Raw genomic sequence first — 22,527 nt, 5'->3', positions numbered from 1 at the left:
CATTCCACAGGCAGCACTTCAGAGACCTGGTTTTTGTTCAGTTGTGCCATGTGTGTGCATGGCAGAGGGTGGCATCCTCAGGTGTCTAATAATCAACTGAGCAAAGTCTGCAGTATGTTCCCTAAAGGAAGCACTGCTCCGTTTTCCCTCTGCTGGTCTGCTTCTCCTTATGAAATCTGGAGGACTGCAGTATCCTTCAGCCCTGCATCTCACAGTCAAATTTGATTCAAATCAGTGTTTCTCCACCAAGAAATCATAGAAGAGAAGCCCCAGCACTGATCAGGAAAGTGGGAGCATATACTTCACTTCCTCAGGAAGTTTGGCTAAACCAGGACCAGCTTAACTCGTTTAATATCATATACATTTAAACACGAGGGAAATACACACTGCCCACAGAATTCCTCTCTCATTCTGACTACTTAGTAAAACACTGTGGATTTCTCCACAGAAGCCATATTTGCAATTATCTGCAGTAAATACAGTTTATGATTTAAGGAAAAAGAACAACTCCCCTGTGAAATTAGGGAGTACACTTCCACATGCCTTGTCCATCCCCTATTGCAATGCTGAGAAAATGAACTAAAGATTTTTATAACTCAGAAGACATTTTACTCCCTTCAGACTCAGCTTTGTCTGATGCCTAAGCCCAGTGAATATTTAGATAATAACTGTGCTGCTCTCTAGCAAATGATACACTCCTTAGACACATCCACTGGAAAAGAGATTAATTTCTTAAACATCATGCAAGCAGTTTGTTGTTATTTAGAGTCTTCTGTTTTCTTGGTTTGTTTTGATTTTTTTTTTTTTCATAAAACCTAGAATGCTTAAGCCACTTGTATTGATTTTTTCAAAATCTACCTCTAGTGGATGTGCCCTAATGGAGCATTCGAGCTCAAAGAACAAGCTGTGTGATTCACCAGCTGTTAAGCAACCTTTAATGCACATGATTCTGAGAACTGCAAAGAATATAGCACTACAAAGTAGCCCAGGCTCCCTGGGAAGAGCCTGATAATAAAAACTACATTCTCACATTATTCCACTAGACAGATAGGTTGATTGGTGGGATATCAGGCATCTTTGGGGAAAAGGTGTTCCCACGCAAGTGGAACATCAAACTGGATGATTCCTTTATCATTCTGAAGGGGTTTTGAGGTAATTTATTCTAGTGTGAAAACTCGCTGGAAAATTATTGTAAAGATTACTTATGTTACAGACCTTCAGAGACAGCACTTGGCTCCTCTCTGTCTTTGTACAGCACCTGAAACAAGACTGACCCAGCCCCCATTAGCATTTTTCAACAAGGTGTGCTAAAACTGACCTCTCATGCCCTTACCATTCATTTTATTCACTCATCATCTCTTCCTGGGAAACAACACTAAGTAGGAAAACAGAAATCAGCTTTGATTTTTATTGACAATGATTTACAGCTCCAAGATGTTGAACAATTCTGAACAGCCTGACTGGCACAGAATTAGGAATCCTGTGTGGAATTACAACAGAGAAGGTGAAATTCATACAAAGAGCATGTAAAATGCACAATGGAATGATTTGCCATGTTTCATGCTTAAAGGCAGTCATGCCAGAGGGAGAATTTTCAGTGGAAAGGAGGAGACTGGGATTGAAGCCACAAGGTGGGATAGTTCAGGCTGATGAGTTCCAGTTTGCTGTGCCTGTACTGCAAACGCCTCCTGAATATACTCGAGGTAAAAACTGCTCCAATAAATCATTGTTTGGCCCACCTTGTTTGCAAAGGGACACTTGGTGAAGGAAGTTTCCCCCGTGTCCTTCAGCCCTTCCAAAGGAGTGTTCCTGTTATGGTTTCAAGGGGCTGACACCCTGCTCCTCATCCTCTGCAGACTGGCAGAACAGCATAAGCAGGGACATGTTACCTCTGAGTTCATTATTCTAAAAAGCAGAGAAGGGAGGGAGAAACTCCTATACCTCTGCATCTCCTTGCTCTGTTATTAATGGTTTTCAGCTGTTTTAAATTAAGATAAATGTCTGAAATACAATGGCGTTATGTTTGAACTCCATTCAGTTCAATATAAGTAGATTTTAAACAGGAAACTGATGGTCCTTTTGAATGTGAAACTCTGTATTAGAACCAAATGTAGCTCTTTAATCTCATTTGGTACATATACTAAAATCATTATTACTTTATGAAACCTTTTTAAAGATTTATACATTCCATTGACTTGGACTTATATGGCAACAGCTTTTTCTTTAAGGTTTAAAATTAAAACAAGAAAAAATCTTCAACATTCTCAGAACTGTTTTATTTCTTTCTTGGCACGGAAAGCTGTTAAATGAAGTCATTTTCTCCATTGTGCAGCAAAGCTACAGCTACTTGTATGTCAGTCAAAATATACTTTACCCAGAAAACTCATAGCTGCTTTGTTACAGTAAAACTGAGGTTAGTCTCATTGTTCCAGTCACACAGTAACCAGATATAACCTCTGAAAGGGAAAAATAAAGTACATACAGTTGCTATTAACCAGGTTCTCTTACTCATGCTGGAAGTCTGGCAATCACAGTGGCACTGAATGTGGAATAACGTGGCTGTCACAGCCTGAGCAGAGGGTCCAAATCTGGGCAGCAGGAGAAGGTATTTCATTGTATCTGAGAGGGGGAAGACTATGCAAGAATTCTAATACATTCAGTGCCCCAAGTAGGTATTTTTAAAGGCTAAAATTATTACATGAGAAACAACATGAATAAAGGCATTATCCATCTGACTACTTAGAACCATGCCCTGGTTTTCTAAGAAAACCATAATGTCATAAATAAGCTAAATAAATGTTCCTAGAGGTATAGAGTGAATCAAACAAAGACCATATCATAATTAAATCCAATGAAGAGAAAAAGCTCACAGGCATGTTGTTTGAGTACTTGTTTCTGAGTCAGTTAACTGATTGTCTGTGTTACTATTACTGGAGACTGCACAGACCCCAAGCAAGATCAGATCCCTGTCATGCTAGGTAGCACATACACAAAGAGCAGCCCTACCCCAAAGGATGGATGGCAGAAAGCTGTGGGACCAAGCAGGAGCACTGCTCCCTCTGGCCAAACCAGGAAGGCTGACACAGAGGTGTTAAGTGACCCTCCTAAAATTTCAGATGATGGTTGCAGCAGATCTGGGACCTGAAATCAGCTCTGCCACAGCCCAATTAATGTCTGGCCCAGAAAGCACACTGTTACTGGCTTTTCACTTCTACTTTTCTCGTGTGATTATGTACAGCTTAAATTGTGCCAGGGCCAAGTGGACTCCCAGGTCAGTCAGCTTATCTGGGAAGAACAGGAAAAATGGCAAAAGCTGAGCCATATGGAGAATTCCTCTGCCAGCAGCCAGGTCTGGCACAGAGAAAGTATAACAGGGTCAGGATCTTTCCTGGCACCATTCACAGTTAATTGAGGGATTTTGAAAGAAAGGTGGTTTCTAGAGAGGCAGTGTGGGCAGCAAGGGTGGAAAACTCCCAGTGGGGAAACCCGAGCAAGGAGGTTTGCACAGATGCCAGTGCTGCCTCACTCCACTGGAGGAGGGACAGGCATTCTCCAGAGAGGAAAAGGGAAAGTTACATTTATCACAAAGAAAATTAAAACACAACTGAATCAATTCAAATCTCTTATTTGGACTATTTCCTTTCACTTCAAAGAGAGCAGAAAATGACGTTTAAACATCAGCTTATCTCATCCAGCATGGCTGAAAACTTCACTGATGCCATGTAGACTGTCAGGAGCAGGCAGAACAACTCCACTGGAACAAGGTGCTCCTCAGCAGACAGCTGGAAGGAGCTGTCTTCCATAAAGCTCAGTTATTGTCACCAATGGTCACTGTATTTTTCTGGGGAAAAAAAAGGCAATTTGGAAGCCAATACGACCCTGAACTGAGAAAATGCATGGCTGAGATCTGCTCTAACAATGCCTGCAGTTGTTTCTTGTGACACGAAGACAAGGAAAGCAAGAGAAAGGAATCACCAGGAGTCCTCCCCAGCTCTCAGCTAACCAAGAAAAAAGACTGGCACCTCCAAGCATGTGGGTCCTTGGCCACAATTTCCCCTTTTCCTCTACAGGTTCAAACAAGAGCAGCCATGTGACAAAAACACACCTGGGTAATCCTTCCTAGGAGAAACTGTAGGGAGAAATTCCTCTTGCAACCACTTTTTTTGGGGGGGAGGAATACCCCAAACCTTGTGTTAAACACCTTTTAACACAATCACACACAGAACTGTTTGGCCAAGGCTGCACAACAGAAGATTGTGAAGCCTCTCCACTTACTCCTATCAGTAATGAGCATGAACACCACGGAAAGGTCCAATTGCAGAACAGCCCCTTTCTCTGAGGACCCCACCAAGCCCTCGGGCAGCACTGGGTGATCACAGCAGCTCCCACTCCTGTGGTCCAGGTCAGATCCTGATGGAGCACTGAGGGGAGAAAGCACAGACAAACCTGGCACCAGGGCTACACTCAGGGAGGTTAAAATGCTGCACCAGTATTTACATGTTCTCTGTTTGTTTCAAATTGTCTTTCATGCATAAAGGAGACATACTCTTTCTGATACAAATATTAAAATTGGAGAAAACCACTGAAAATAAAAGGTCTGCTTCTTTAGCAGTGATGTTTCCTTATTCCACAAAACATGGATTACCCTTTTCCAATGATCAGATTAAGGTGGACCCATTTATAAAAAGGAAATCAGCCTCTCTAACCCCTTGCCACTTCTCAACTAAACCCACTTAAAGACAGTTCTTGATTAAACACCACTTATCCATCATCTTTACTTTTAATGACTTTGAATCTTTGAGAGAATAAAGAATAACATGCTGGGCTCAGTGATCCCACATGGGATATCCATTCCCTCAGCTCTGGGCCCCTTTTGGAGCCAGAGTTTTCTTGGAGGAGACACAGAGGAAAGATGGAGCTGGGTAGAGGAAGCCTTTAACACCCATTTGGAAATCAGCAGAGATTTTAACAGCTGGCTCCAGGGAATGCAACCAGCATTAATACAAACTCAGATATTAACCTGCCATTTCAGGAGAACTCATTCTTCTCCAGCTTGCTGTACCAGAAACACCTGCAGGTAGGTTTCAGAATCATAATTTGCATAAGTTTTTCTAAAAAAGCATCACTATTAAGATGCAAGATGAGGCTCTGCACACTCACACATTTATGGTACCTGCCAGGCTGCCCCTCGATGTGCTGAGCTCAGCCTGGGGTCACCTAAGCCCCTGCTTAGGTCTAGAAAATTGATCCTCAGGGATCTGTGCTGGTGACCTAAAGAGAAGTTAATCTGCTTTTATGGTATTACACAACGTTGTGATCACTGGATGGAGAGCACTGGGCCAGTGCAAATTCATTTTGCCTTTGCTAACTTCTTTTAAAAATTTTTATTGGGGTGACTCTGTACTGCAAGACTTCACACCAGATCAGCTGCTAACCTTGCCTGGCTCACTGTCAGCTGTCCTCCCACAGCAGGCATAAAACTAATCTGAAAACATAAAGCTGCATAAACTTTGCATCATTCATCCAGGCTAATTTGACAGAAGTGTGATTGCACTGCATCTTGATTCAGATCACATTTATCTCACCAGGTGATAACCTGTATCATGAACAGCCCCTCATTAATGATCAGAACACCTGTGAAAATGCACCTTTGCCATGCCCCAGCACTGCACCACATCCCTTCTCTTGAAATTCTACGGAATTTCCTGGAGTCTAATCAAATTTTATGCTAAAAAAAAGGTGCAAATTAAATTTACAGCATGGAAAATGCTTAGTTTTGTGCCATCTAAAGCACCAACTGATCTGATAGAGAATTTTTCATTCATTTCCAATAACCAAGCAACTTTTAGAGGGAAGTGCTGGTGGTTCTCAGTGCAGTCACTACAATGACATGAATTCTCCAAGGAAGGTTTTTTTACCCCAAACTTGGCTTTTCCCTCTGTTGCTTTTTCAGCCTTTCTTGACTTTCTCCCCTTCTCCTCTGTCTTTTACATTTGTATTTCCAAACAAACCTTCCCTTCTCCCATTTGCATGCAGAAGAGTGTCTCCAGACTGGTTAGTACCAATAGGTATTAACTCAAAATTAAACTATTTGAATTTAGGAGGTTTAGTATCACCTGTTTAGATAAGTATCAAGTGATTGCAAATGCTTATTTCTCTGAAGTAAAGCACATCTCACTGGAAGGTCTGGATTCAAAAGTTTTATTCCACTCAGTTCTCTTCCCTGACTTTTACTTCTCACTTTGTGCCTGCAAGTGCTCGATACACTCAGGTAGCACTTGCCAGGTCTGTAAATGGGAAAGGTTTCCTATGTTTTTATGAATCAAGAAGGAAAAATAGAAAGCCATGGCATCTTCAAGGTTTTCATTGGAAAAGCAGAAAATATAATCCAGAAAGATGATTCACAGATAAATGGGTTGGAAACACTGGCTTCCAGAGGTGAGTCCAGTACCAGCACCACGGTTTTCCATGCTGATATAAGAGAACAGAAAGAAAAAGGCAACATGAAAAAAACATGACTGATCATTTCCAAGTGCAGGTGTATACCTAAAGTAAAGGAAATAAATAAAGAACCAAGCTTTTAATAAGTGCATCAGTGCACTTATTAACCTGGCAATGTCTAATGCAAAAAGGAGCTATTGTGAGACAGGCTGGCTTCTGCTCTAGAGCCAAAAAATTCAGTAATACATTGAAATGAAAATCTGCAACCCCCAGCAAGCCCAAAGCCAGATTCTAACTACCTAAAAGATTGGAGCAAGAGGAGATAAGAGATGAATTTAAAAAAATGTAAATAGTGGTATATCATATTGAAGAGAGACAGCAGAGAAACTGGAAGAATTTCTTCAAAGGGCACAAATTCTCTTTCTCTTACAGCTCATGATATTATACACAGATAACCTAAATAGTCCTCAGAGCAGGAGAAGCATATTTCTGACAGAGACAACGTGTTGCCTGTGTTCTCAGCCACACACAACATACCTGCTCCATGGATCCTCATGTGTATAAATACACAGGCAACAAAACATTTCCTTGCTGTCCAAGCAGCAAATGTACATGGCAGGAAAACCCTGGACCCATTGAGATCAGAAAGAAAGCATGTGTTGGCTCAGGTAGCTTGGGGTGACTTTTGATACTCTCAAAGTTTCAGTGCAGCAGAGCAAATCCTCACTGTCTCTGCACACAACCCTGAGCTGAGAGGTGAAAGGCAAGAGAGAAGCTGGATAAAACATCATGCAGGAGCTCTCTGCTAAACAAGTGTTACCTATGAAAACACACACACAAATAAAAACTGCATTATCTGATAGAAATGGTAATCCAACATGACAGCAAGAGTCAGTATCTAGATTCCACTGGTTAATATTACTGAAAACGACACCAGTCAAGTTACTCAACTTTTCAACAGCTCAGCATGCAAGACATGTTTATCTTGCACAAAGTGTTGTGCATTTTCCCAGCTGTACAGGAGAACATTCCTGGTACAGAGATGGTGCTGTTGGTATTCAGCACGAGCTGTTGACACCAGGAAAGCAATGCTGAAGTGATGGGTATGTCTCCTAATACAAAGCCATGTAGCTATTCAGCTCCTGGAATTCAGTTTTATGTGATTCAATCAGCTCTAACAAGAAGAAACAGTAACACATTAAGCAAAGTTCTGAGAACACAACAAATCAAAATGCTGTTTCACTGCCTCCTCCATCAGCCCAGCTGTGGCACATTTCTTACTGGATCTGTTTTTCTGCCCCGTCACAGAGAAATTATTGCTGAATGCTAGGGATAAACCATGGTGCTAATTCCACAGCATCTAACTTAACAAGAGGCTTCACATTTCTATTGAGCTCTCCAATCCAGAATTTTAAACATGTTTTAATAGCAGTTAATTTATCTTCACAGCTCCCTAATACAGCAAGCCAAGACTGTCTGAGAGCTAAATCAAACTCCCCAAGGATCACTTTTAGTCTCAGTTTCCCTATCAGTGCATTAAAATGGTTTGAGCTGCTCCAGGAATGGCTGACCTATCCAGCAGAAGTGGACATTGGGGTGCTGAAGGAACACCACACATCTTAGAATTTCTGTCTGCTTTACACTATTGAAACAAAAGAAGCTCTTTTTCTGTAAAAGCTGTTGCATGCTTCATTAAAAATCCTATTTAAGCTGTGGTGTTAAGCTGGTCAGATTCAGCTCTCATTTACAGCAGCATCAGGATAGGGATAGCTCCTATCATTCTCATAAATTTACTCTGCTTTCAAAGATTCCCCCTCCAAGGAATCTGACCAAACTGGTCTGGTTTTCTCTCAAATACACTGACTCCAGATATTTACAGTTACAGCAATGTCATCAGTGTTAACTGGGATTTACACTTGCCTAACATAATCAAAATTAGAAGCAGTGCACTTATGAGCAGAGAAGAGAGATTTAACACTAAAATACAAGGGGTCAACTCTTCTCTTGCAAATCATGGATCTCACAAATCTCCATTTATCAGTGAAATCATAATCACCATGCATTTGCAGGTGTTAACTAAAAGATTTGCTGGGTTTTCTGATTTGCCATTATTTTACTGCCACTACATCAATTACTATCCTAGCCTCAGATGTCAAGTCTTTCCGAGACTACTGCCTAGTTTTCTGCAAGAGATAATGAATTTTTATTTATTGCTTATGCAATTTTAGCAACTACATTGCCATTTCAATCTCTAACAGAACTACCTTCCAAAACCAACACAGGGTTCTCATGATTACTGGGCTTTGATGCTTACAGAAAAATAAAGCAGAATTTATAGAATTACAGAATTATACAGAAAAACAATAAACTGATATTAGCTACATATTCCTGCACAGCAATCATCTCTCACAGTGATCATCTCTCAGATAATTCCCTCCATTTCTGGAGTGCTTAAGATTCTGAACCCCACACAAACATCCAGTTCTCAAGAGGAGAGGTGATGGAGAGGCAGAGGAGGGTATCTTCTCTCTGGGTAAATTCCATAGCTGCAGGAATCCCAGCATGTGTAGAGAAAAAGCTGCTCGTGAGCTGCAAACCCACTGGGACATGAACCAACCCCTCTGGTGAGAGCAGAGAGAGGGGGTGGGTTTAACTTTAATACATATCCCAGGAAATCAAGGGAACCAAGCCCTGATATGTGAAACCCTAAATTTAACAAAGTTTTTTCATGTCAACAGCAGTTAGTTGGTTTTTAATTCCTCTAAGTTAAAGGATACTCACAGATGCTGTCGGTGATTTAACAGGGAAGGACTAAATCAGCATAACTCCCTCCATCTGAAAAGATAGTTGTGCTATTTACTGTAATTTGCAGCTGCCTTGTGGAGGAACTGATAACAGCCAGCCAGAATAAACCACCAGCAGCTGAGAACTGGCCTTGGCACTTTGGGCTGCAAGTGGAACCTCTTACTTCTGGGAGGAAAAAGAAAACAAAAGGCATTTTGGTGGTGTCATATTTTTTTCCTCTTGACACAGTGAAGTCATACCAAGCATCTTAAAAACAAGTTTTACCAGCTTAGTCTTTAATGTATGCTAGTGTTAACTGATACTTTAAAAGAAGGAAAACTTTCTAAAGGGCAATAATGCATGAAGAGAGATGCGTGCAAAGAAAGACAATCTTATACTAAATACTAAAAATAAATGTAGCTTTAAAAGATCCTTTAAAAACAGCTGTTGACGTTAGAGATTCAATTAAAATGTAATTAGTTATACATTCTCCTTTGAAATGAACAAGCATATTACAGCCTTCATCTACAATGAATTGCATTTTACGTTCATACCTTGCTTTTGCCTGTAAAAAAGGCAGGTTTTTACAGGAAGCATAAAGATAGGGTAGTTCTACCTAAAATTTTTGCAGTCAAAGAAAACATAAAATGATTTTTTTTAACCTATGGGTACAAAGCCATCTTCATTGTGCTTACAGTCTTTGTAAGATACTTCCGAAGTGTTCTTAAATGCACAAAATAGAAGAAAAGATAGAGATAAATGGATGAGGTATGGTGCTTGCCATAAATTAGGATTCTAAATTAGGTCACTAAAGACTAAATCAATCTGACTCCTTAACTGCCATTTACCTGAAAGAGAAATGCACCATAAACTGCCCACTCTGCACAGATTTGTACAGGCAACAAGCAACCAATAGTTTTCCCTGGGGCTAATGCTTTATGGAAGCACCATTGACCTGGTTTTCTATGGAAACTACACGGATGTTTTCAATTCCAGTGTGGAACTGCAGCCTCGGTCATAGCCATCAAACTCCACATTAGACATTCATGCAGCATTAGGCGTCCCTTAGCTGCCAAGGGCCACACAATGAGACATTGTCTGACCCAAAAGTCATGTAATTAGGCTGATGGGAACCACACCAGCGGATGGTGCATTGAGCATATCCTAATTTTGGATAGGCCATTCTTTGGCTGCCTGACTACCAGTTAGCTGGGGAAGAAGTGAAGCCTGCTATTATCAACAGACAACTTTGCTGCTAAGCCAGAGCCACGATGAAAGGGCTGTTTGGCTTGAAAATCACCATTGGGGAGAGGAAGGGCAGCCACAGAGCTGAGATGCTCTCAGAAACAAACAGGAGACCCCACTTTTAAGTACTACTTGTTTTTGCAGAGTGGGTGACCCTACCTTCTGGAAGCCATCTCCCCAGCTCGAGTTCCAGCATGTGGCTGCAGCAGCTCCGTGATGGCCCAGCACTCATTATAACATCTAATTCCAAAGGCTTCAGAGGCAGCAGCCAGCAGGATGAACACAGAGCTTGAGGCAGAGGGGAGAAGTGTGAAATTCCTCTCATTAGCAGCACTGCACATTTGTGCACAGACTCTCTCCTTAAAAGTCTGACCTCCTGCACAGCCGAGGAAGAGCTTTCCAAGAACCATGTGACTCCAAAGATTGAGGACATTTTCTGCCAGAGTGGGGTTTTAATTTAAATTACTCATAGAAAATTACATTCTTGTGGCCTGAAAACATCTTCAACTGTGTCAAACATGAAGCAGTTTCATAATTTCACGTGATGGACTCTTTTTTCTAAAGAAGTGACATAAGTAGAAAGAAACACAAATGTTTACAAAACTTTAAACCTCCCTGTCTGCACTTGTGTAAATATCTTGTGACTTCTATTTCGAACAGAAAGTGTATCAAGATATTTAGGAATCTGACCAGTCTGTGGAAATTGATACAAGCAGCAACTGCATTCACCTCTTTTGTCAACTGTGTACTCAAAATTATGAGAATTTAGGTACATATTTCATAGTACTTAATCAGAGCAAAGCTCAGACAAATTCAACTGTTTCCAGCTTTATATTATTAATTTTTTTCCATTTTTAAGCATGTAGTGTAAGACCTGCACAGTTGTAGCCGCATCTTTATGGAAACAGCAGCCCAGCCATGAGGATTATGAACGGACCTTGTTATCCGCATAATTACAAACAATTTCACAACATCAATTCCCTTCCAACGCTTCCTGGTGTACAGCCTCACTCCTCCCAGCCACTTCACCTGCAGGAACATCCAGCCCTGCTGGGATTCTGCATTCGGGATGTTCTTTGTAACACTAACATTTTCATCCCCATTTAAAAGCACAGTGCTAAAGTGTTACTAATGTTACACCAGGGGAGGCAAGCGAACCGCAGGCTGAAGTTGCCTTTCTGTATCCACAGTAAAGCCAGCCAGGATGATACATGTATCACTGGCATCACCTATTTCTTCTAAGTCCTGCCCATCTCGCCTCTAAGTGTCGTGAGAGGATGGGAGATTCTTACACTCACCAGAAAAGATGGTTCAAACAACATGTAAAACCAGAAATCTGGAAAAAAACCCACCCACGGATTGCAAACATAATCCAGTGTTTGTTTGCTCTAAACCAGTGTGATTCCACATGCTGCATATTGTGAACTGATTAATTAGGAAGCATCAGTAATAGTATTTTGTACTTACATCAGGACTTCCACCTCAGGATACTTCAATAATGTCAATTCATTAATCTTCACAATACTGGCTGTAAGTAGGTGTCATTAGTTCATTCACAGATGGAAATCCTGAAGCATAGAAAAGGTGAAATTAATTAGCCGAGATGATACAATGAGTCAGTTAACAGAACTAAAGATCCTGAAAAGCACTCCTTTTTCTAACTCTTAGAGGGAGGTGATTTACTTGCCCTTTGCAGTTAAATCATGGAAATAATTTCCAAATGTGTAACAGAAACTTTTGTGACTCTTACAAAACCACTGTTTACAGGTCATGCTCTCATTGAAATTTTCTTTTGATTAAAATGGCTTCTACTGTTTAGTACACCCATCAAAATATAAAGAACATCAAAATGAAATAAAACTGCCACTAGATCTATAATGAACTGGAGCACTGCTACTGTTGTCTCGATCTAAATTAAAGCTCTTTTGTAGAGGGTAAAAGTGAATAAAGCATAAAGACAAAGGACAAAATAAGAGATGACAGAGTATTCACCCATTCATGGCCATCACATTTACAAGGCAATTGCCATTCATGATAATACAAAGTGGGCCACACAATTCTACCAGGTATGAAAGGCAGAAGAGCCCTTGTACATAAGAGGAAAAAGCACTTTACTGTATTTTATCTCCATCACAAGTGGAAAACCAGTAATGAGGAACATCGAAAATCTCTTTCCATTCTCCATTGAAAACTAACAAAGCACGTCGCTCTGTGCAATCTTATCAAAGGTTATAAATTTCTCAAGACAGTTAATCAATCACATTTGTCATGGCAGAGGTATAAGGTGCACTTAATACAAAAGTATTTAACTGACTGATTTTCTTAAACAATAATTGTACGAGCAGTGGAGAGCTGTAAACTGTTACAAAAGACAAGGTAAAAAAATTCCCAAACAAAAAGAACCAACAAACCCACGTTAGAGAAAAATACTTCCTGTGTGCCCTGGATAGGTGTATATATGCAAACAAACCTAATAAACCTTCCTTGCCAGTTTATTTTATGAGGGGAACTAAATCCTACTATTTCATGGAGCCTCAAACTCAGAAAAATGCAACCCAGGGCAGATACTTGTGGTTTCTGTAGCCACAGCCCCACCTGATATTCCTTAAGGCCCCAAATTCAACTTCTCATGATAGATGCTATTTCCCAAGACTACACAAATCTCAAAAGATCAGAGCTCTGTGGTGCTCCCAGCACTGTACATGTATGTATGTATGTATGTATGTATGTATGTATGTACTTGGGGCACAGTCACAGCTGCATGTGCTCTATCTGCACAGATAATATTAAAGAATAATTCACACACCAAGTGCCTGGATAGTTTTGATACAGCTTCATCACAGTAGAAGCACATCATGGTAGAACCTATCTCACTAAGACCGAATCAGCTTTTTGCTTTTTAATCAAAGTTAAAACTTAGATGAGATATAATTATTTTATATACCCAACTGTGAAAGCTTCATTAAAAATCTTAATATTAGGTAATAAAACTGCAATAAAAGTTTTTCCATAATTACAGCAAGTTTCTGTTAACACTAATGCACTAAAAAGGGAAAGACTTTCTAATATGTGATTTCTCCGGATGATTCTATGCAATCAGTTGTGTACACAAGTGCATATTGGATATATGATCACATTTATATATAACTATACATATAATTTCCTGAGTATGAAGCAAGAGAAACAGAAGTTAGGAGTGTCTTCCCACATCACTCACCGTTGGACAGAGTGTGCATTCCCCTGCAAACTTGGGCCCTTCGGCGCTTGCCAGGTAGACTGTCATAAACAGGTAAACCAGAAATGCAAATGATTATACAGACTGAAGCCTCCCTTGCCTACCTTAGATTTAAAATAGTCTTTGTTCCCTAATTAAATCATCTCTACTCAAGAGACAACTCGAGTTACAGGAAACACAAATAAGCAGAGGCAGGGTGAATAATTCCTTTTTGCTTTTTCTAGATCAATTAAACAAAATACTCACCAACGTGCTCTTCCAGCAGCAGAATCCACATTCACTTCAGTGACAGCAAAGCATCATTTCAACTTCCAAAATGGCAAGACAAGGAGAATGGAGAAAAAAAAGATGGATGAGGGGGTTGGCAGAGAGCAGTGAGAAATATCAAACAAAAAGCAATTTAATTTAAATACTTTACTATGTTAGATTCTTATTACTAAATTTAAAGTTTGCTTTTAACTCTCATTTCAATGGATTCACAGGAAAAAATCTAAAGAGTAAATTTAGATTTAATTGATCATTATAATTTATTTTATTAAAATAATACAGTGGAAAGACCTTTATTCCAGTAAAGGGTTCTGGCTTTGATGTCTGATTGTTATGCAAATTCTGTGAAGTACAAGATATGGACAGAGGAATAATTAAGCTTAGGACTTTGTATATAATAATTCTTACATATGTAAATGTACCCTGGTTTGAGATAATGATGTGTACATGCACTGGGAACCATACAAATGCGTTGGGAAAGCCAGGAAAATCCCCCAGATGTGCAGGTCCTCACCAGTGCCGCCAAGCAGGGGCTGGGCCAGCAGGGCCAGGCTGCTGGCACGTGCCAGGGGCACCCACGCCCCCATTAGCCCAGAGAGCCCGGGGGACTCTGAGCTGGACACCCCCAGGAACAGCTCCCAGCACCCACACACAGACACTGGACAAACAAAGTGAGCTTTGTTCTGGAAGATAAACATTGACCATACACATCTATATATTTCAAAGCACTCAATTAGAAACTGAACTTTGCCCCTTTCTCAGGCTTTGAAATATTCCGGCCCCGAACACAGGCCTTTATTCGCCTTTGGCGTGGGCATCCCTCTTCCTCTCCTGCTCTGCACACCATATGGCTCCCGACCCTGGGACAAATTCTGCGCTGATTTATGGCCTCTGCAGTCCAAGGGACTGACCTATGGCATAAATCTGGGGGCAGAGCACATGGGCAGCCTGCACGTTCCTCCCCGCACTGTCCCTGCTCCTGTGCACTCGCCTCTGCTGGCCAAGGATGGGGGATTTACACCCACACTGGGAGCAGATCAGGGCACATCAGAGCAACCCAGCAAGCAATGAGACCCAGCACAATGAACACCACGTGTGCCTGAAACACCCTCCAAGAGACAGGGAGATGCACCAGCTCTGCCAGCAGTGCAGGGTCCAGGCAGTGGAAGTGCCTCGGGTGGGTGAACGCTGCTGAGCCTCCTGGTCTGACACCAGCACAGGGCATCACGTTTGGAAGGCTGGACATCATTGGATGACAAAGCAAGAGTGTAATCTCCAGACTGGTCCTTCTGCAGGCAAAATAATTCCCAAAGAGGAGTGAACACAGTTTTTAAGGCACTACAGCCCATCTTTCTATCTCGAGACACCACGCACATGGAGCATGTGAAGGGGCTGAAACAGCGTGCAGGGGCTGAAAAGGCAGCCAGAGCCACGGACCAAGACCGGACTGCCTTTGTTTCTGCCACAGCCTGGTAAAGAAACAGCAAGTCCTGTAAAATGACCATGGACAACGAGGCCAGTTGGATTTAGTGACAGGCTCAGCAGCTCAGGCCAGGGCATTCCCCAAGCTGCTGGCCAGGGGCTGTTCTCCAAAGGTTGCTCACAGCCATCCATAACACCACTGCCAACACCAGGGACACACAGGATTGTACATCACAGGGCAGAAAAGGAGAGTTTAGGTTTCACTTTTTGTTCATCTTACTCACTTTTTGGTTTCACTAAGCTTGAAAACCAAGCAAAGTGATCAAATTCACTTTTTTATTTACAGCCATTTTCACAACTTTTCCCTGAAAACCTGCACAGGATGTTTACACAGACATGAGAAATTGATTGACGCATCTTGAGAGCATTTCCTAAACACACATCATCAAGAAAATATACACATGGACTTAAACTTCCTGATCTTGCTAAAGTAACTGATTTTGCCAAGGGTTTTTTCAGTGTCTGTACCGCTTCTGTATTTAAACACATCTTCTCTGCCACTCTGGATTCTTTTCCACAGCCTTGGGGTGGGGTTTTTTCTCCCCATCCAAACCTTCACGATTTCTGAGATAGATGCAACACTCAGTGAGGGATTTTAACTCTATAAATCAGATGATACCACAACCACAGTTCAATGAAAGAAGCAAAAATCAAATCAAATCAAACAAAGAGATCCCATCATCCCCTGCCGCATCGTCCCTCCTCCCCCTTCCCACCCAACCAGCAGCTCTGGAGTCCATAAAGGAGATCGGAGCAGAGCAGCTCTGCCCATACCCTGCTAAGCACAAAGTAAAGCGTATGAAATATGCCACGCACCCTGCGTTTCCTTTGTTGTTTTCACACACCCACTGAAAAGAGCAATGGCAATCTCAAAAGCGATGTGCAGCACCTTGTGCAATCTGCTCTAACACACATGAGCCAACAGCCACTTGGTTCCCATGGACTGCCCTGAGCAGCACAAGTCCTGCGGGGCTCGCCCGCCGTGTCCGTGGGCTCGGCCGAGCTTCCCCTGCCCCAACGCCACCGCGGGCACCAGCAAAGCCAAACCAACTGCACACGGTGATCAATTCTTCATTCAAATAAGCTTGTCAACACCAATTACCCCAGCCACAACTGCCGAAGACCAAGAAGCGCTGTCAGGACTCAGGGAGGCTCCTGCAGCCCTTGTTCCGCTCCAGGAACACCAAGTTGGGGATGCGGTCCTGAGGTCCCTGGGCACGGCAGAGCCAGGAGCCTCCATCAGCACATGGCAACAGAGGAGCCTCCCCCGCTCCCTCCTCCAGCTCCTTTTCAGTTTCCTACTTCCTATGTTTTGTCTGCCAAAAGTAACAATTCACACAAACCCAAGTACTTTTCATTACTAAAAATGATGAAAAAAAATAGTATTTTGTGCTGTGGAAAACCTCAGCAATATAACACATATTGAAAAAAAAGCCGATTTCTTTTTCCTTAAAAACATGTTAAGGCATGATAGCTGGCAGGATTATTCTGGAAGCCTGTATGAGTTCCAGCAACATTAGCATGACACAGTTTAAACTCCCAGTATGTTTCACTGATACAAGCAGCAAATAAAAATTCCAGAAAAAACTCTCAGCACATGAAATCAAATCACCACACAGAGAACCCTTTTTTCTGTAATATTTTATTTTATTTATATAGAAATACTTAAAAAAACATGAAGTAGCACCATTACTTAAGTTTTACTTTTATTATGTAGAACTTTAAATGTCAGAAAAATAAAACTCTTGATACAATTTCAAATCTTGTCTCAGCAAATATAATATTAGTATTTGACCATGAGGTTAAAGGCCCTTTATCATAAAATAAAATATACTTTGTTTTTAAACTTTGCTCAGTAAAGTACATTTAAGCTCAAGTAACGTCACCTACATATACATAAACAAGTGGTAAACAAATGTATTAAAATAGAAATACTAAAACTATAGTGGTGCAACAGAATTTTTGTAATTTCCACTGAATTCTATTTATACAAATGTTAGAAAGCTTCAACAGTTCCTTTTGACATATGTTTATACATTTCCATTTTTGTAATAATATAGAATAAAATATGCTTTATATCACTGAATAGAAAATATGCTGGGTGAAGCAGATTTAAAAGATTTTTTTCTGAACCTATAAAATCTCCATCCCAACAGAATACTGTTCAAAGCATTACACATTTTATGGTTTGTAATTCCGTTCACAATTGTGTGATATTAAAATAATACAGTGTTCTTTGCCATAAGGCCATACTAAAATAAAAAAGATTTAACCCAGCTACAAAAAGTTCACTGAACTTAAATTAAAATACTTGTAAACATCTTTGCAATATGAAATATAATTTTTCAAGTCAAAAAAGAATAAAATACTTCAATCTGTATTAATGCAATTTATCTTTAAAACCTTTAAACGTTTTTAATATATATAAGAGATATGTTACAGTTTGTTGGTTTTTTTTTCTTTTTTCTTTTTTAAAGTCTGATAAAGCTGCAGTATCATGGTTTTTCACAGGAACTTCTTGCCCTTTCAAGAACATTCAGAAAAGTATCCACCCATAGATTTAATTATTTTGTAATAAGCATCCTAGAACTACCAGCACGTTTTACTAACAGTCCACACACCATTGTCATCATCATAAGCATCTTCTACTTTCAATTTTTTTTTTCTGTTTTTTTTTTTTTTTCTGTTTGTTTGTTTGTTTATAAAAAAAAGGGAGTTTTGGAAGCTTCGTATTAAAGTACAGTGTAAAAACTAGCCTAGCACTAGAATGGAGTCGCCCGTTATTATTTATAGCATGCACCCGCTGTCACACCACCCCAGCCCTCCCTCGGCCGCAGCGCTCGGTAGCCCCGGCCCCCCCGTCCGTGCCCCCCGCCCGCGGCGCTCAGGAGAAGATGCGGATGGCCTGGGTGACGGCGCTGTGGCACACGGGGCACTGCGGCTCCGTCTTCTCGCAGATGCGGTTGGCGCACTCCATGCAGAAGAGGTTGTGGCCGCAGGGCACCAGCGCCGCGATCACCTCGCTCTCGAAGCACACCGAGCAGTCGCGGCTGCCCTTCCGCCGCACGCCAGAGGAGGAGCAGGAGGAGCTGGACGAGGAGCTGGAGGAGGAGGAGGAGGAGGCGGAGGAGTCGGAGGGCAGCCCGGGCAGGTGGGCGCCCAGCCCGTTGGCGTACAGCGGGTAGGAGGCGGCCAGCAGCCGCCCGCCGGGGTCGCTGCGCACCCGCCGCGCCAGCGGGTGCTCGGTGCCGGCCGCGCTGCCGTGCAGGGGCGGGGAGAGCCGCGCCGGGGGCGGGGCGGCGCCGCGCCGGGGGCCGCTCACCAGCAGCGCCAGGTTGGCATTGGCGGGCGCGGCGCCCGGGAAGGCGGCGGCGGCGGCGGGCGAGGGCGCGGGCGAGGGCGGCGCGGCGGGGCCGCGCTCGAACTGCGGCCAGAGGAGGGCGGCCCCGGGCGGCGGGGCGGGCGCCAGGTCGAAGCCGGGCGGCGAGTCGAAGGGCAGCTCGGAGCAGCAGTCCGGGGAGGAGAGGACGTCGCCGCCGCCCCCGCCGTACACGTAGCCGTTGGCGCTGTTGTTGTTGTTGTTGCCGTTGTGCGAGAAGCTCAGCGCCGGGCTCGGGGGGCTGTAGTCGGCCAGGCGGGCGCTGCCGCCCCCCCCGGTGCCGCCCCCGAAGTAGGAGTCGGTGGAGGCGCTGCCCAGCGAGCTGGAGCTGTCGTTGCGGTAGTTGCAGAAGGGCTTGCGGCCCGGGGTGGGTGTGATGCTGGGCGGCGTGGGCTTGCTCCAGAGGCTGCCCGTGCCGTTCAGCTCGAAGCCCACGTCCGTGCCGTTGGCGTGGAAGTCGTTCTCGTCCGTCAGCTCGATGATGCCTCCGGTACGCATGGCGATGTGTGCCTCGATCTCCTCCCGGGCCCGGTCCACGTTCTCTGGCATGCCCGTCACCTCAAAGACCGGCTCCTTGTCCCGGCTCGGGGTCACGATGTACGTGTGCGTCTGCTGCTGGATGCGCTTGATGGTGGCCCCCTTGGGCCCCACGACCAAGCCCACCACGCGATAAGGCACCCGCACCTGGATGGTGGTTTGGCCGGGCAGGTTCGGGGGGCCGGGAACGGTGCCGTTCAGGGCTGTGTTCTTGTTCCGCGAGGCTCGGATCATGGAGAAGTGCTCGGCCGCAGAGATGATCTCCCTGCGGGCCATGGCCACATCTTCCTTTCTGCCCGTCACAACAAAGAGCGGCTCCTCCCCGCGAACCGGGGTCTTGATGTAGGTGTTGGTCTTTGCCCGCAGAGCTTTGATTTTACAACCTGGGAACGAGATGCGGGAGATGGAGGGCGAAGGGGAGGGGAGGAAGAGGAGGTGGTGGGGGAGAACCGGTTACAACCCATTGTTTGGGTGCAGCTAGGGAGGGGGGGAAAAAAAAAAAAACACACCCACCCGAAACACATTGCCCCCAACCCCAGGTGATCGCTGGCATCTCGTCCGGGAGCCTCGGTCACGGTGTAAAGTAATGTCAGCCCACAGCCCTGGCACACGCCCAAAGGCATCGCAAGTGGCCACCGACACATCTGCCATGCAAACTGCCCCAAAACTACCAACCTGCAGTTCACAGGGTCGGCAACACAGGGAAAAAAAATGGAGCTACCAAAAAAAAAAAAAAAAAAAAAAAAAAAGAAAAAAAAAAAAAAAGGAGCGTGCAGGAAAACTGCTCCACCAGAAAAAAAAAATAAAATAAAATGCAAGCAGCCCTCACAAATCAACACACCCGCCAGTCCACATTCCTGCTCAGCACTTTCCTTTTTCCTTTTGGAAAAATAAAATCAGTTCTTAAGGTGAGGAGCAGAGGCTGTACCGAATGAGCCATATTCCCCACTGCGGATGCTTTATTCCAACCCCATTGTTCCACTTCTTCACTCCATTTCTCTTCCTTAAAAATAATCCACGATTTCTAACTTTGGGGTGGGGGGGGGGAATCACCGAGGCTCCCATTTTCCTCCCATTTCCTCTTGCAAATCTTAACTTTTGCAGCCGGAGGAAAAGACAGATTTTTATTATTTTCGTGATTTTTTCCCCCAACCCGGCAGCTGAAAGTGCATCTCAAAACTGATGCATAACACTCCTCGGAAACATCACGTCTGCTGCTGCACTTTCTTTGTCTGAGGGAAGCCGGCACTGGCCACCACCGGCCACCACCGCACGGCTGCAGCGTTCCTGGAATGGCCAGTGTCGCATCTGAGCCGCCCGCCCGGCAGCGCGGAGGGGAGACCCGCGCCCCCACACCCCCTCGCATGCAGGCACCCACCTTGTCTCCCCACTATCTCAGCGACATGTTCCGAGCTGGGCACCGGGACGCATTCAGTCATGTTCACGCTCTTTTTCCGAGGCTCGTTGTCGTAAATGGAGCCCGTCTCGTCGTTGTCCAGCCCCAGCAGGGAGAGCTGATCCAGGGCGATCTGAAGGGCTCTTTGGTCATCCAGGGTCTCTCCCCCGCCACCACCACCACCACCGCCGCCGCCGCCGCTCCCGTTCCTCTCCATGTCTGCAAAAAGCGAGCTGGGCATAGTCCCTGTGTGTGGTGCACCCTCCGCCTGCGCTCGGCTCAGTAGTAAGAGATCAGACACAAAGGAGAACCCAAGGCAGATGGCCAGCAGGAGAGAAGGAAAGGGAGGGTGGGCGACTGCTGGAGACCGGGGAATTGTTGCCTTTTGCTTGTATATTTTGTATCTTTTTTGCTTTTTTTTTTCCTCCTCTCAGTGCAATCCGGTTTATAAGATGTTCTCAGGACCCCCCCCACGACTCCCCCCCCGAGGTTTTTTTCGGTTGGCTTTTTTTTTTTTCCTTTTTTTTTTTTTTGTCGGCTGGGGGTGGGGTGGGGGGGGTGGGAAGAGGATAAGCGAGAGGAGCTCCGATGGCTTCCCCCCCTCGAGTTCCTCGCCGGCCACAATGCCAAGCGGCGGCAGCGTTTCTTTAAGGAGCCCCTCCCAGGCTCCACTCCACTCACTCAGCGTTTTTTTTTTCCTCCTCTCCCCTCCTCTGTCTGAGGCTCTGCTGCAGCCAGACGGCTCTGGAGAGGCGGGCGGGCGCGGGGCGGGGAGCGGGGGCCGCGCCGGGCGCCGCAGCGTAAGCGCCGCTCGCTGTCACCGCGCGCCGCCGCCGCGCGCCGCGATTGGCCGGGCCGGCGCGGAGGGGCCGGCGCTGCCCCCCCTTCCCCGGCCCGGCCCGGCCCGGCCCGGCCCCGCTCTTTGTTGTCGGCTGCCGAACAATGCCGGGCCCCGGCCCGCCGGCCGCCGCTCCCCCCTCCCCGCGTCCCCGAGCGCCCGCCGCCAGCCCCACCTGAGCGCCGGTGGAGGGGGCTGCGCTTGGGGTGCGTTTTTGCGGCGGCGGGGGGTGGGTTGGGGTGTGGGGGTGGTGCCCCTTGTGCGCCGCCGGGCTCGGGAGCGGCAGCGCCGCAGAGCCCCCGGCACCGCCCCCGCACCGGCCCCGACCCCGCGCGGGCAGCGCCGCCGCCCCTTCACCGGCCCCGCGGGCGGCGGCCGCGGGCGCGCGGAACCCCCCGCCGGCTCCCGCGCGGCCCCGCCCGGCGCGCGCCCCGCGCCTGCGCGCCCCTCCCTCCCCGGCGCGCGCAGTGCGCCCGCGCGGGGCCGCGGCCGGGGCGGGGCGGGACGGGCCCGGCCCCTCAGCCCGCTCCGCCCGGCCCTGTGCCCGCTCTACCCGGCTCTCCGCCCGCGGCCCCGTGCTGCGGCGGCGGAGGCGGCTCCCGGCCCGCCCCGCGGGCGCTGCGGCCCCGGCGGGCGCGGAGTCAGAGCCGGTGGAAGCCGCGGTCCCTCCCGGCCCGGCGGCCCCGGGCGCGGGGTGACGGCTGTGCCCCGAGCGCAGCCGTGTCCCGGGGCCGGCCCGCGGCCTCCGGCAGCGCCTGCCGGGCTGGAGCGCGCTCCCTGCTCCCCGCGTTTCTGCTCATAAAGAGCCCGAAGGGTGGGCACGCCTTCCGCACAGCTGCTCTAGCGCGGTGTCACCAGCATCCTACACCCGTCTGCTAAACCACTAGAAAATAAATCACCTCTGCCTCTTCCTTGGACCTTGT

The 22,527-nt window shown here is 45.6% G+C and overlaps 1 protein-coding gene and 1 long non-coding RNA gene across 2 annotated transcripts; both read right to left on the bottom strand.

Moving 5' to 3' along the window:
* Window positions 1-8,587: 8,587 nt before the first annotated feature.
* Window positions 8,588-14,364, bottom strand: LOC148222244 (uncharacterized). Its single transcript, XR_015806523.1, has 5 exons — window positions 13,952-14,364; window positions 13,688-13,746; window positions 11,938-12,038; window positions 10,630-10,758; window positions 8,588-9,411 (listed from the first exon to the last, which is right to left on the bottom strand). It is a non-coding gene; the product is annotated as an uncharacterized LOC148222244 (long non-coding RNA).
* A 2,716-nt stretch (window positions 14,365-17,080) lies between these two features.
* Window positions 17,081-21,554, bottom strand: MEX3B (mex-3 RNA binding family member B). The gene is made up of 2 exons (XM_014889723.2): window positions 20,749-21,554; window positions 17,081-19,753 (listed from the first exon to the last, which is right to left on the bottom strand). Exons 1-2 carry the CDS (start codon window positions 21,005-21,007, stop codon window positions 18,339-18,341), a joined length of 1,674 nt encoding a protein of 557 aa, XP_014745209.1. The 5' UTR covers window positions 21,008-21,554; the 3' UTR covers window positions 17,081-18,338.
* Between the last annotated feature and the right edge of the window lie 973 nt (window positions 21,555-22,527).

This window comes from Sturnus vulgaris, chromosome 13 (genome assembly GCF_052056855.1).
Source record: "Sturnus vulgaris isolate bStuVul1 chromosome 13, bStuVul1.hap1, whole genome shotgun sequence".
NCBI lineage: Eukaryota > Metazoa > Chordata > Aves > Passeriformes > Sturnidae > Sturnus > Sturnus vulgaris.
This window is presented reverse-complemented; position numbering and strand designations above follow the sequence as displayed.

Excerpts from the sequence above, each read along its gene's own strand:
- MEX3B (XM_014889723.2), bottom strand. The coding sequence starts at position 21,007 with ATGCCCAGCTCGCTTTTTGCAGACATGGAGAGGAACGGGAGCGGCGGC. Across the intron at positions 19,754-20,748 it reads TGAGATAGTGGGGAGACAAG|GTTGTAAAATCAAAGCTCTG; the intron begins GTGGGTGCCTGC and ends TCTCGTTCCCAG.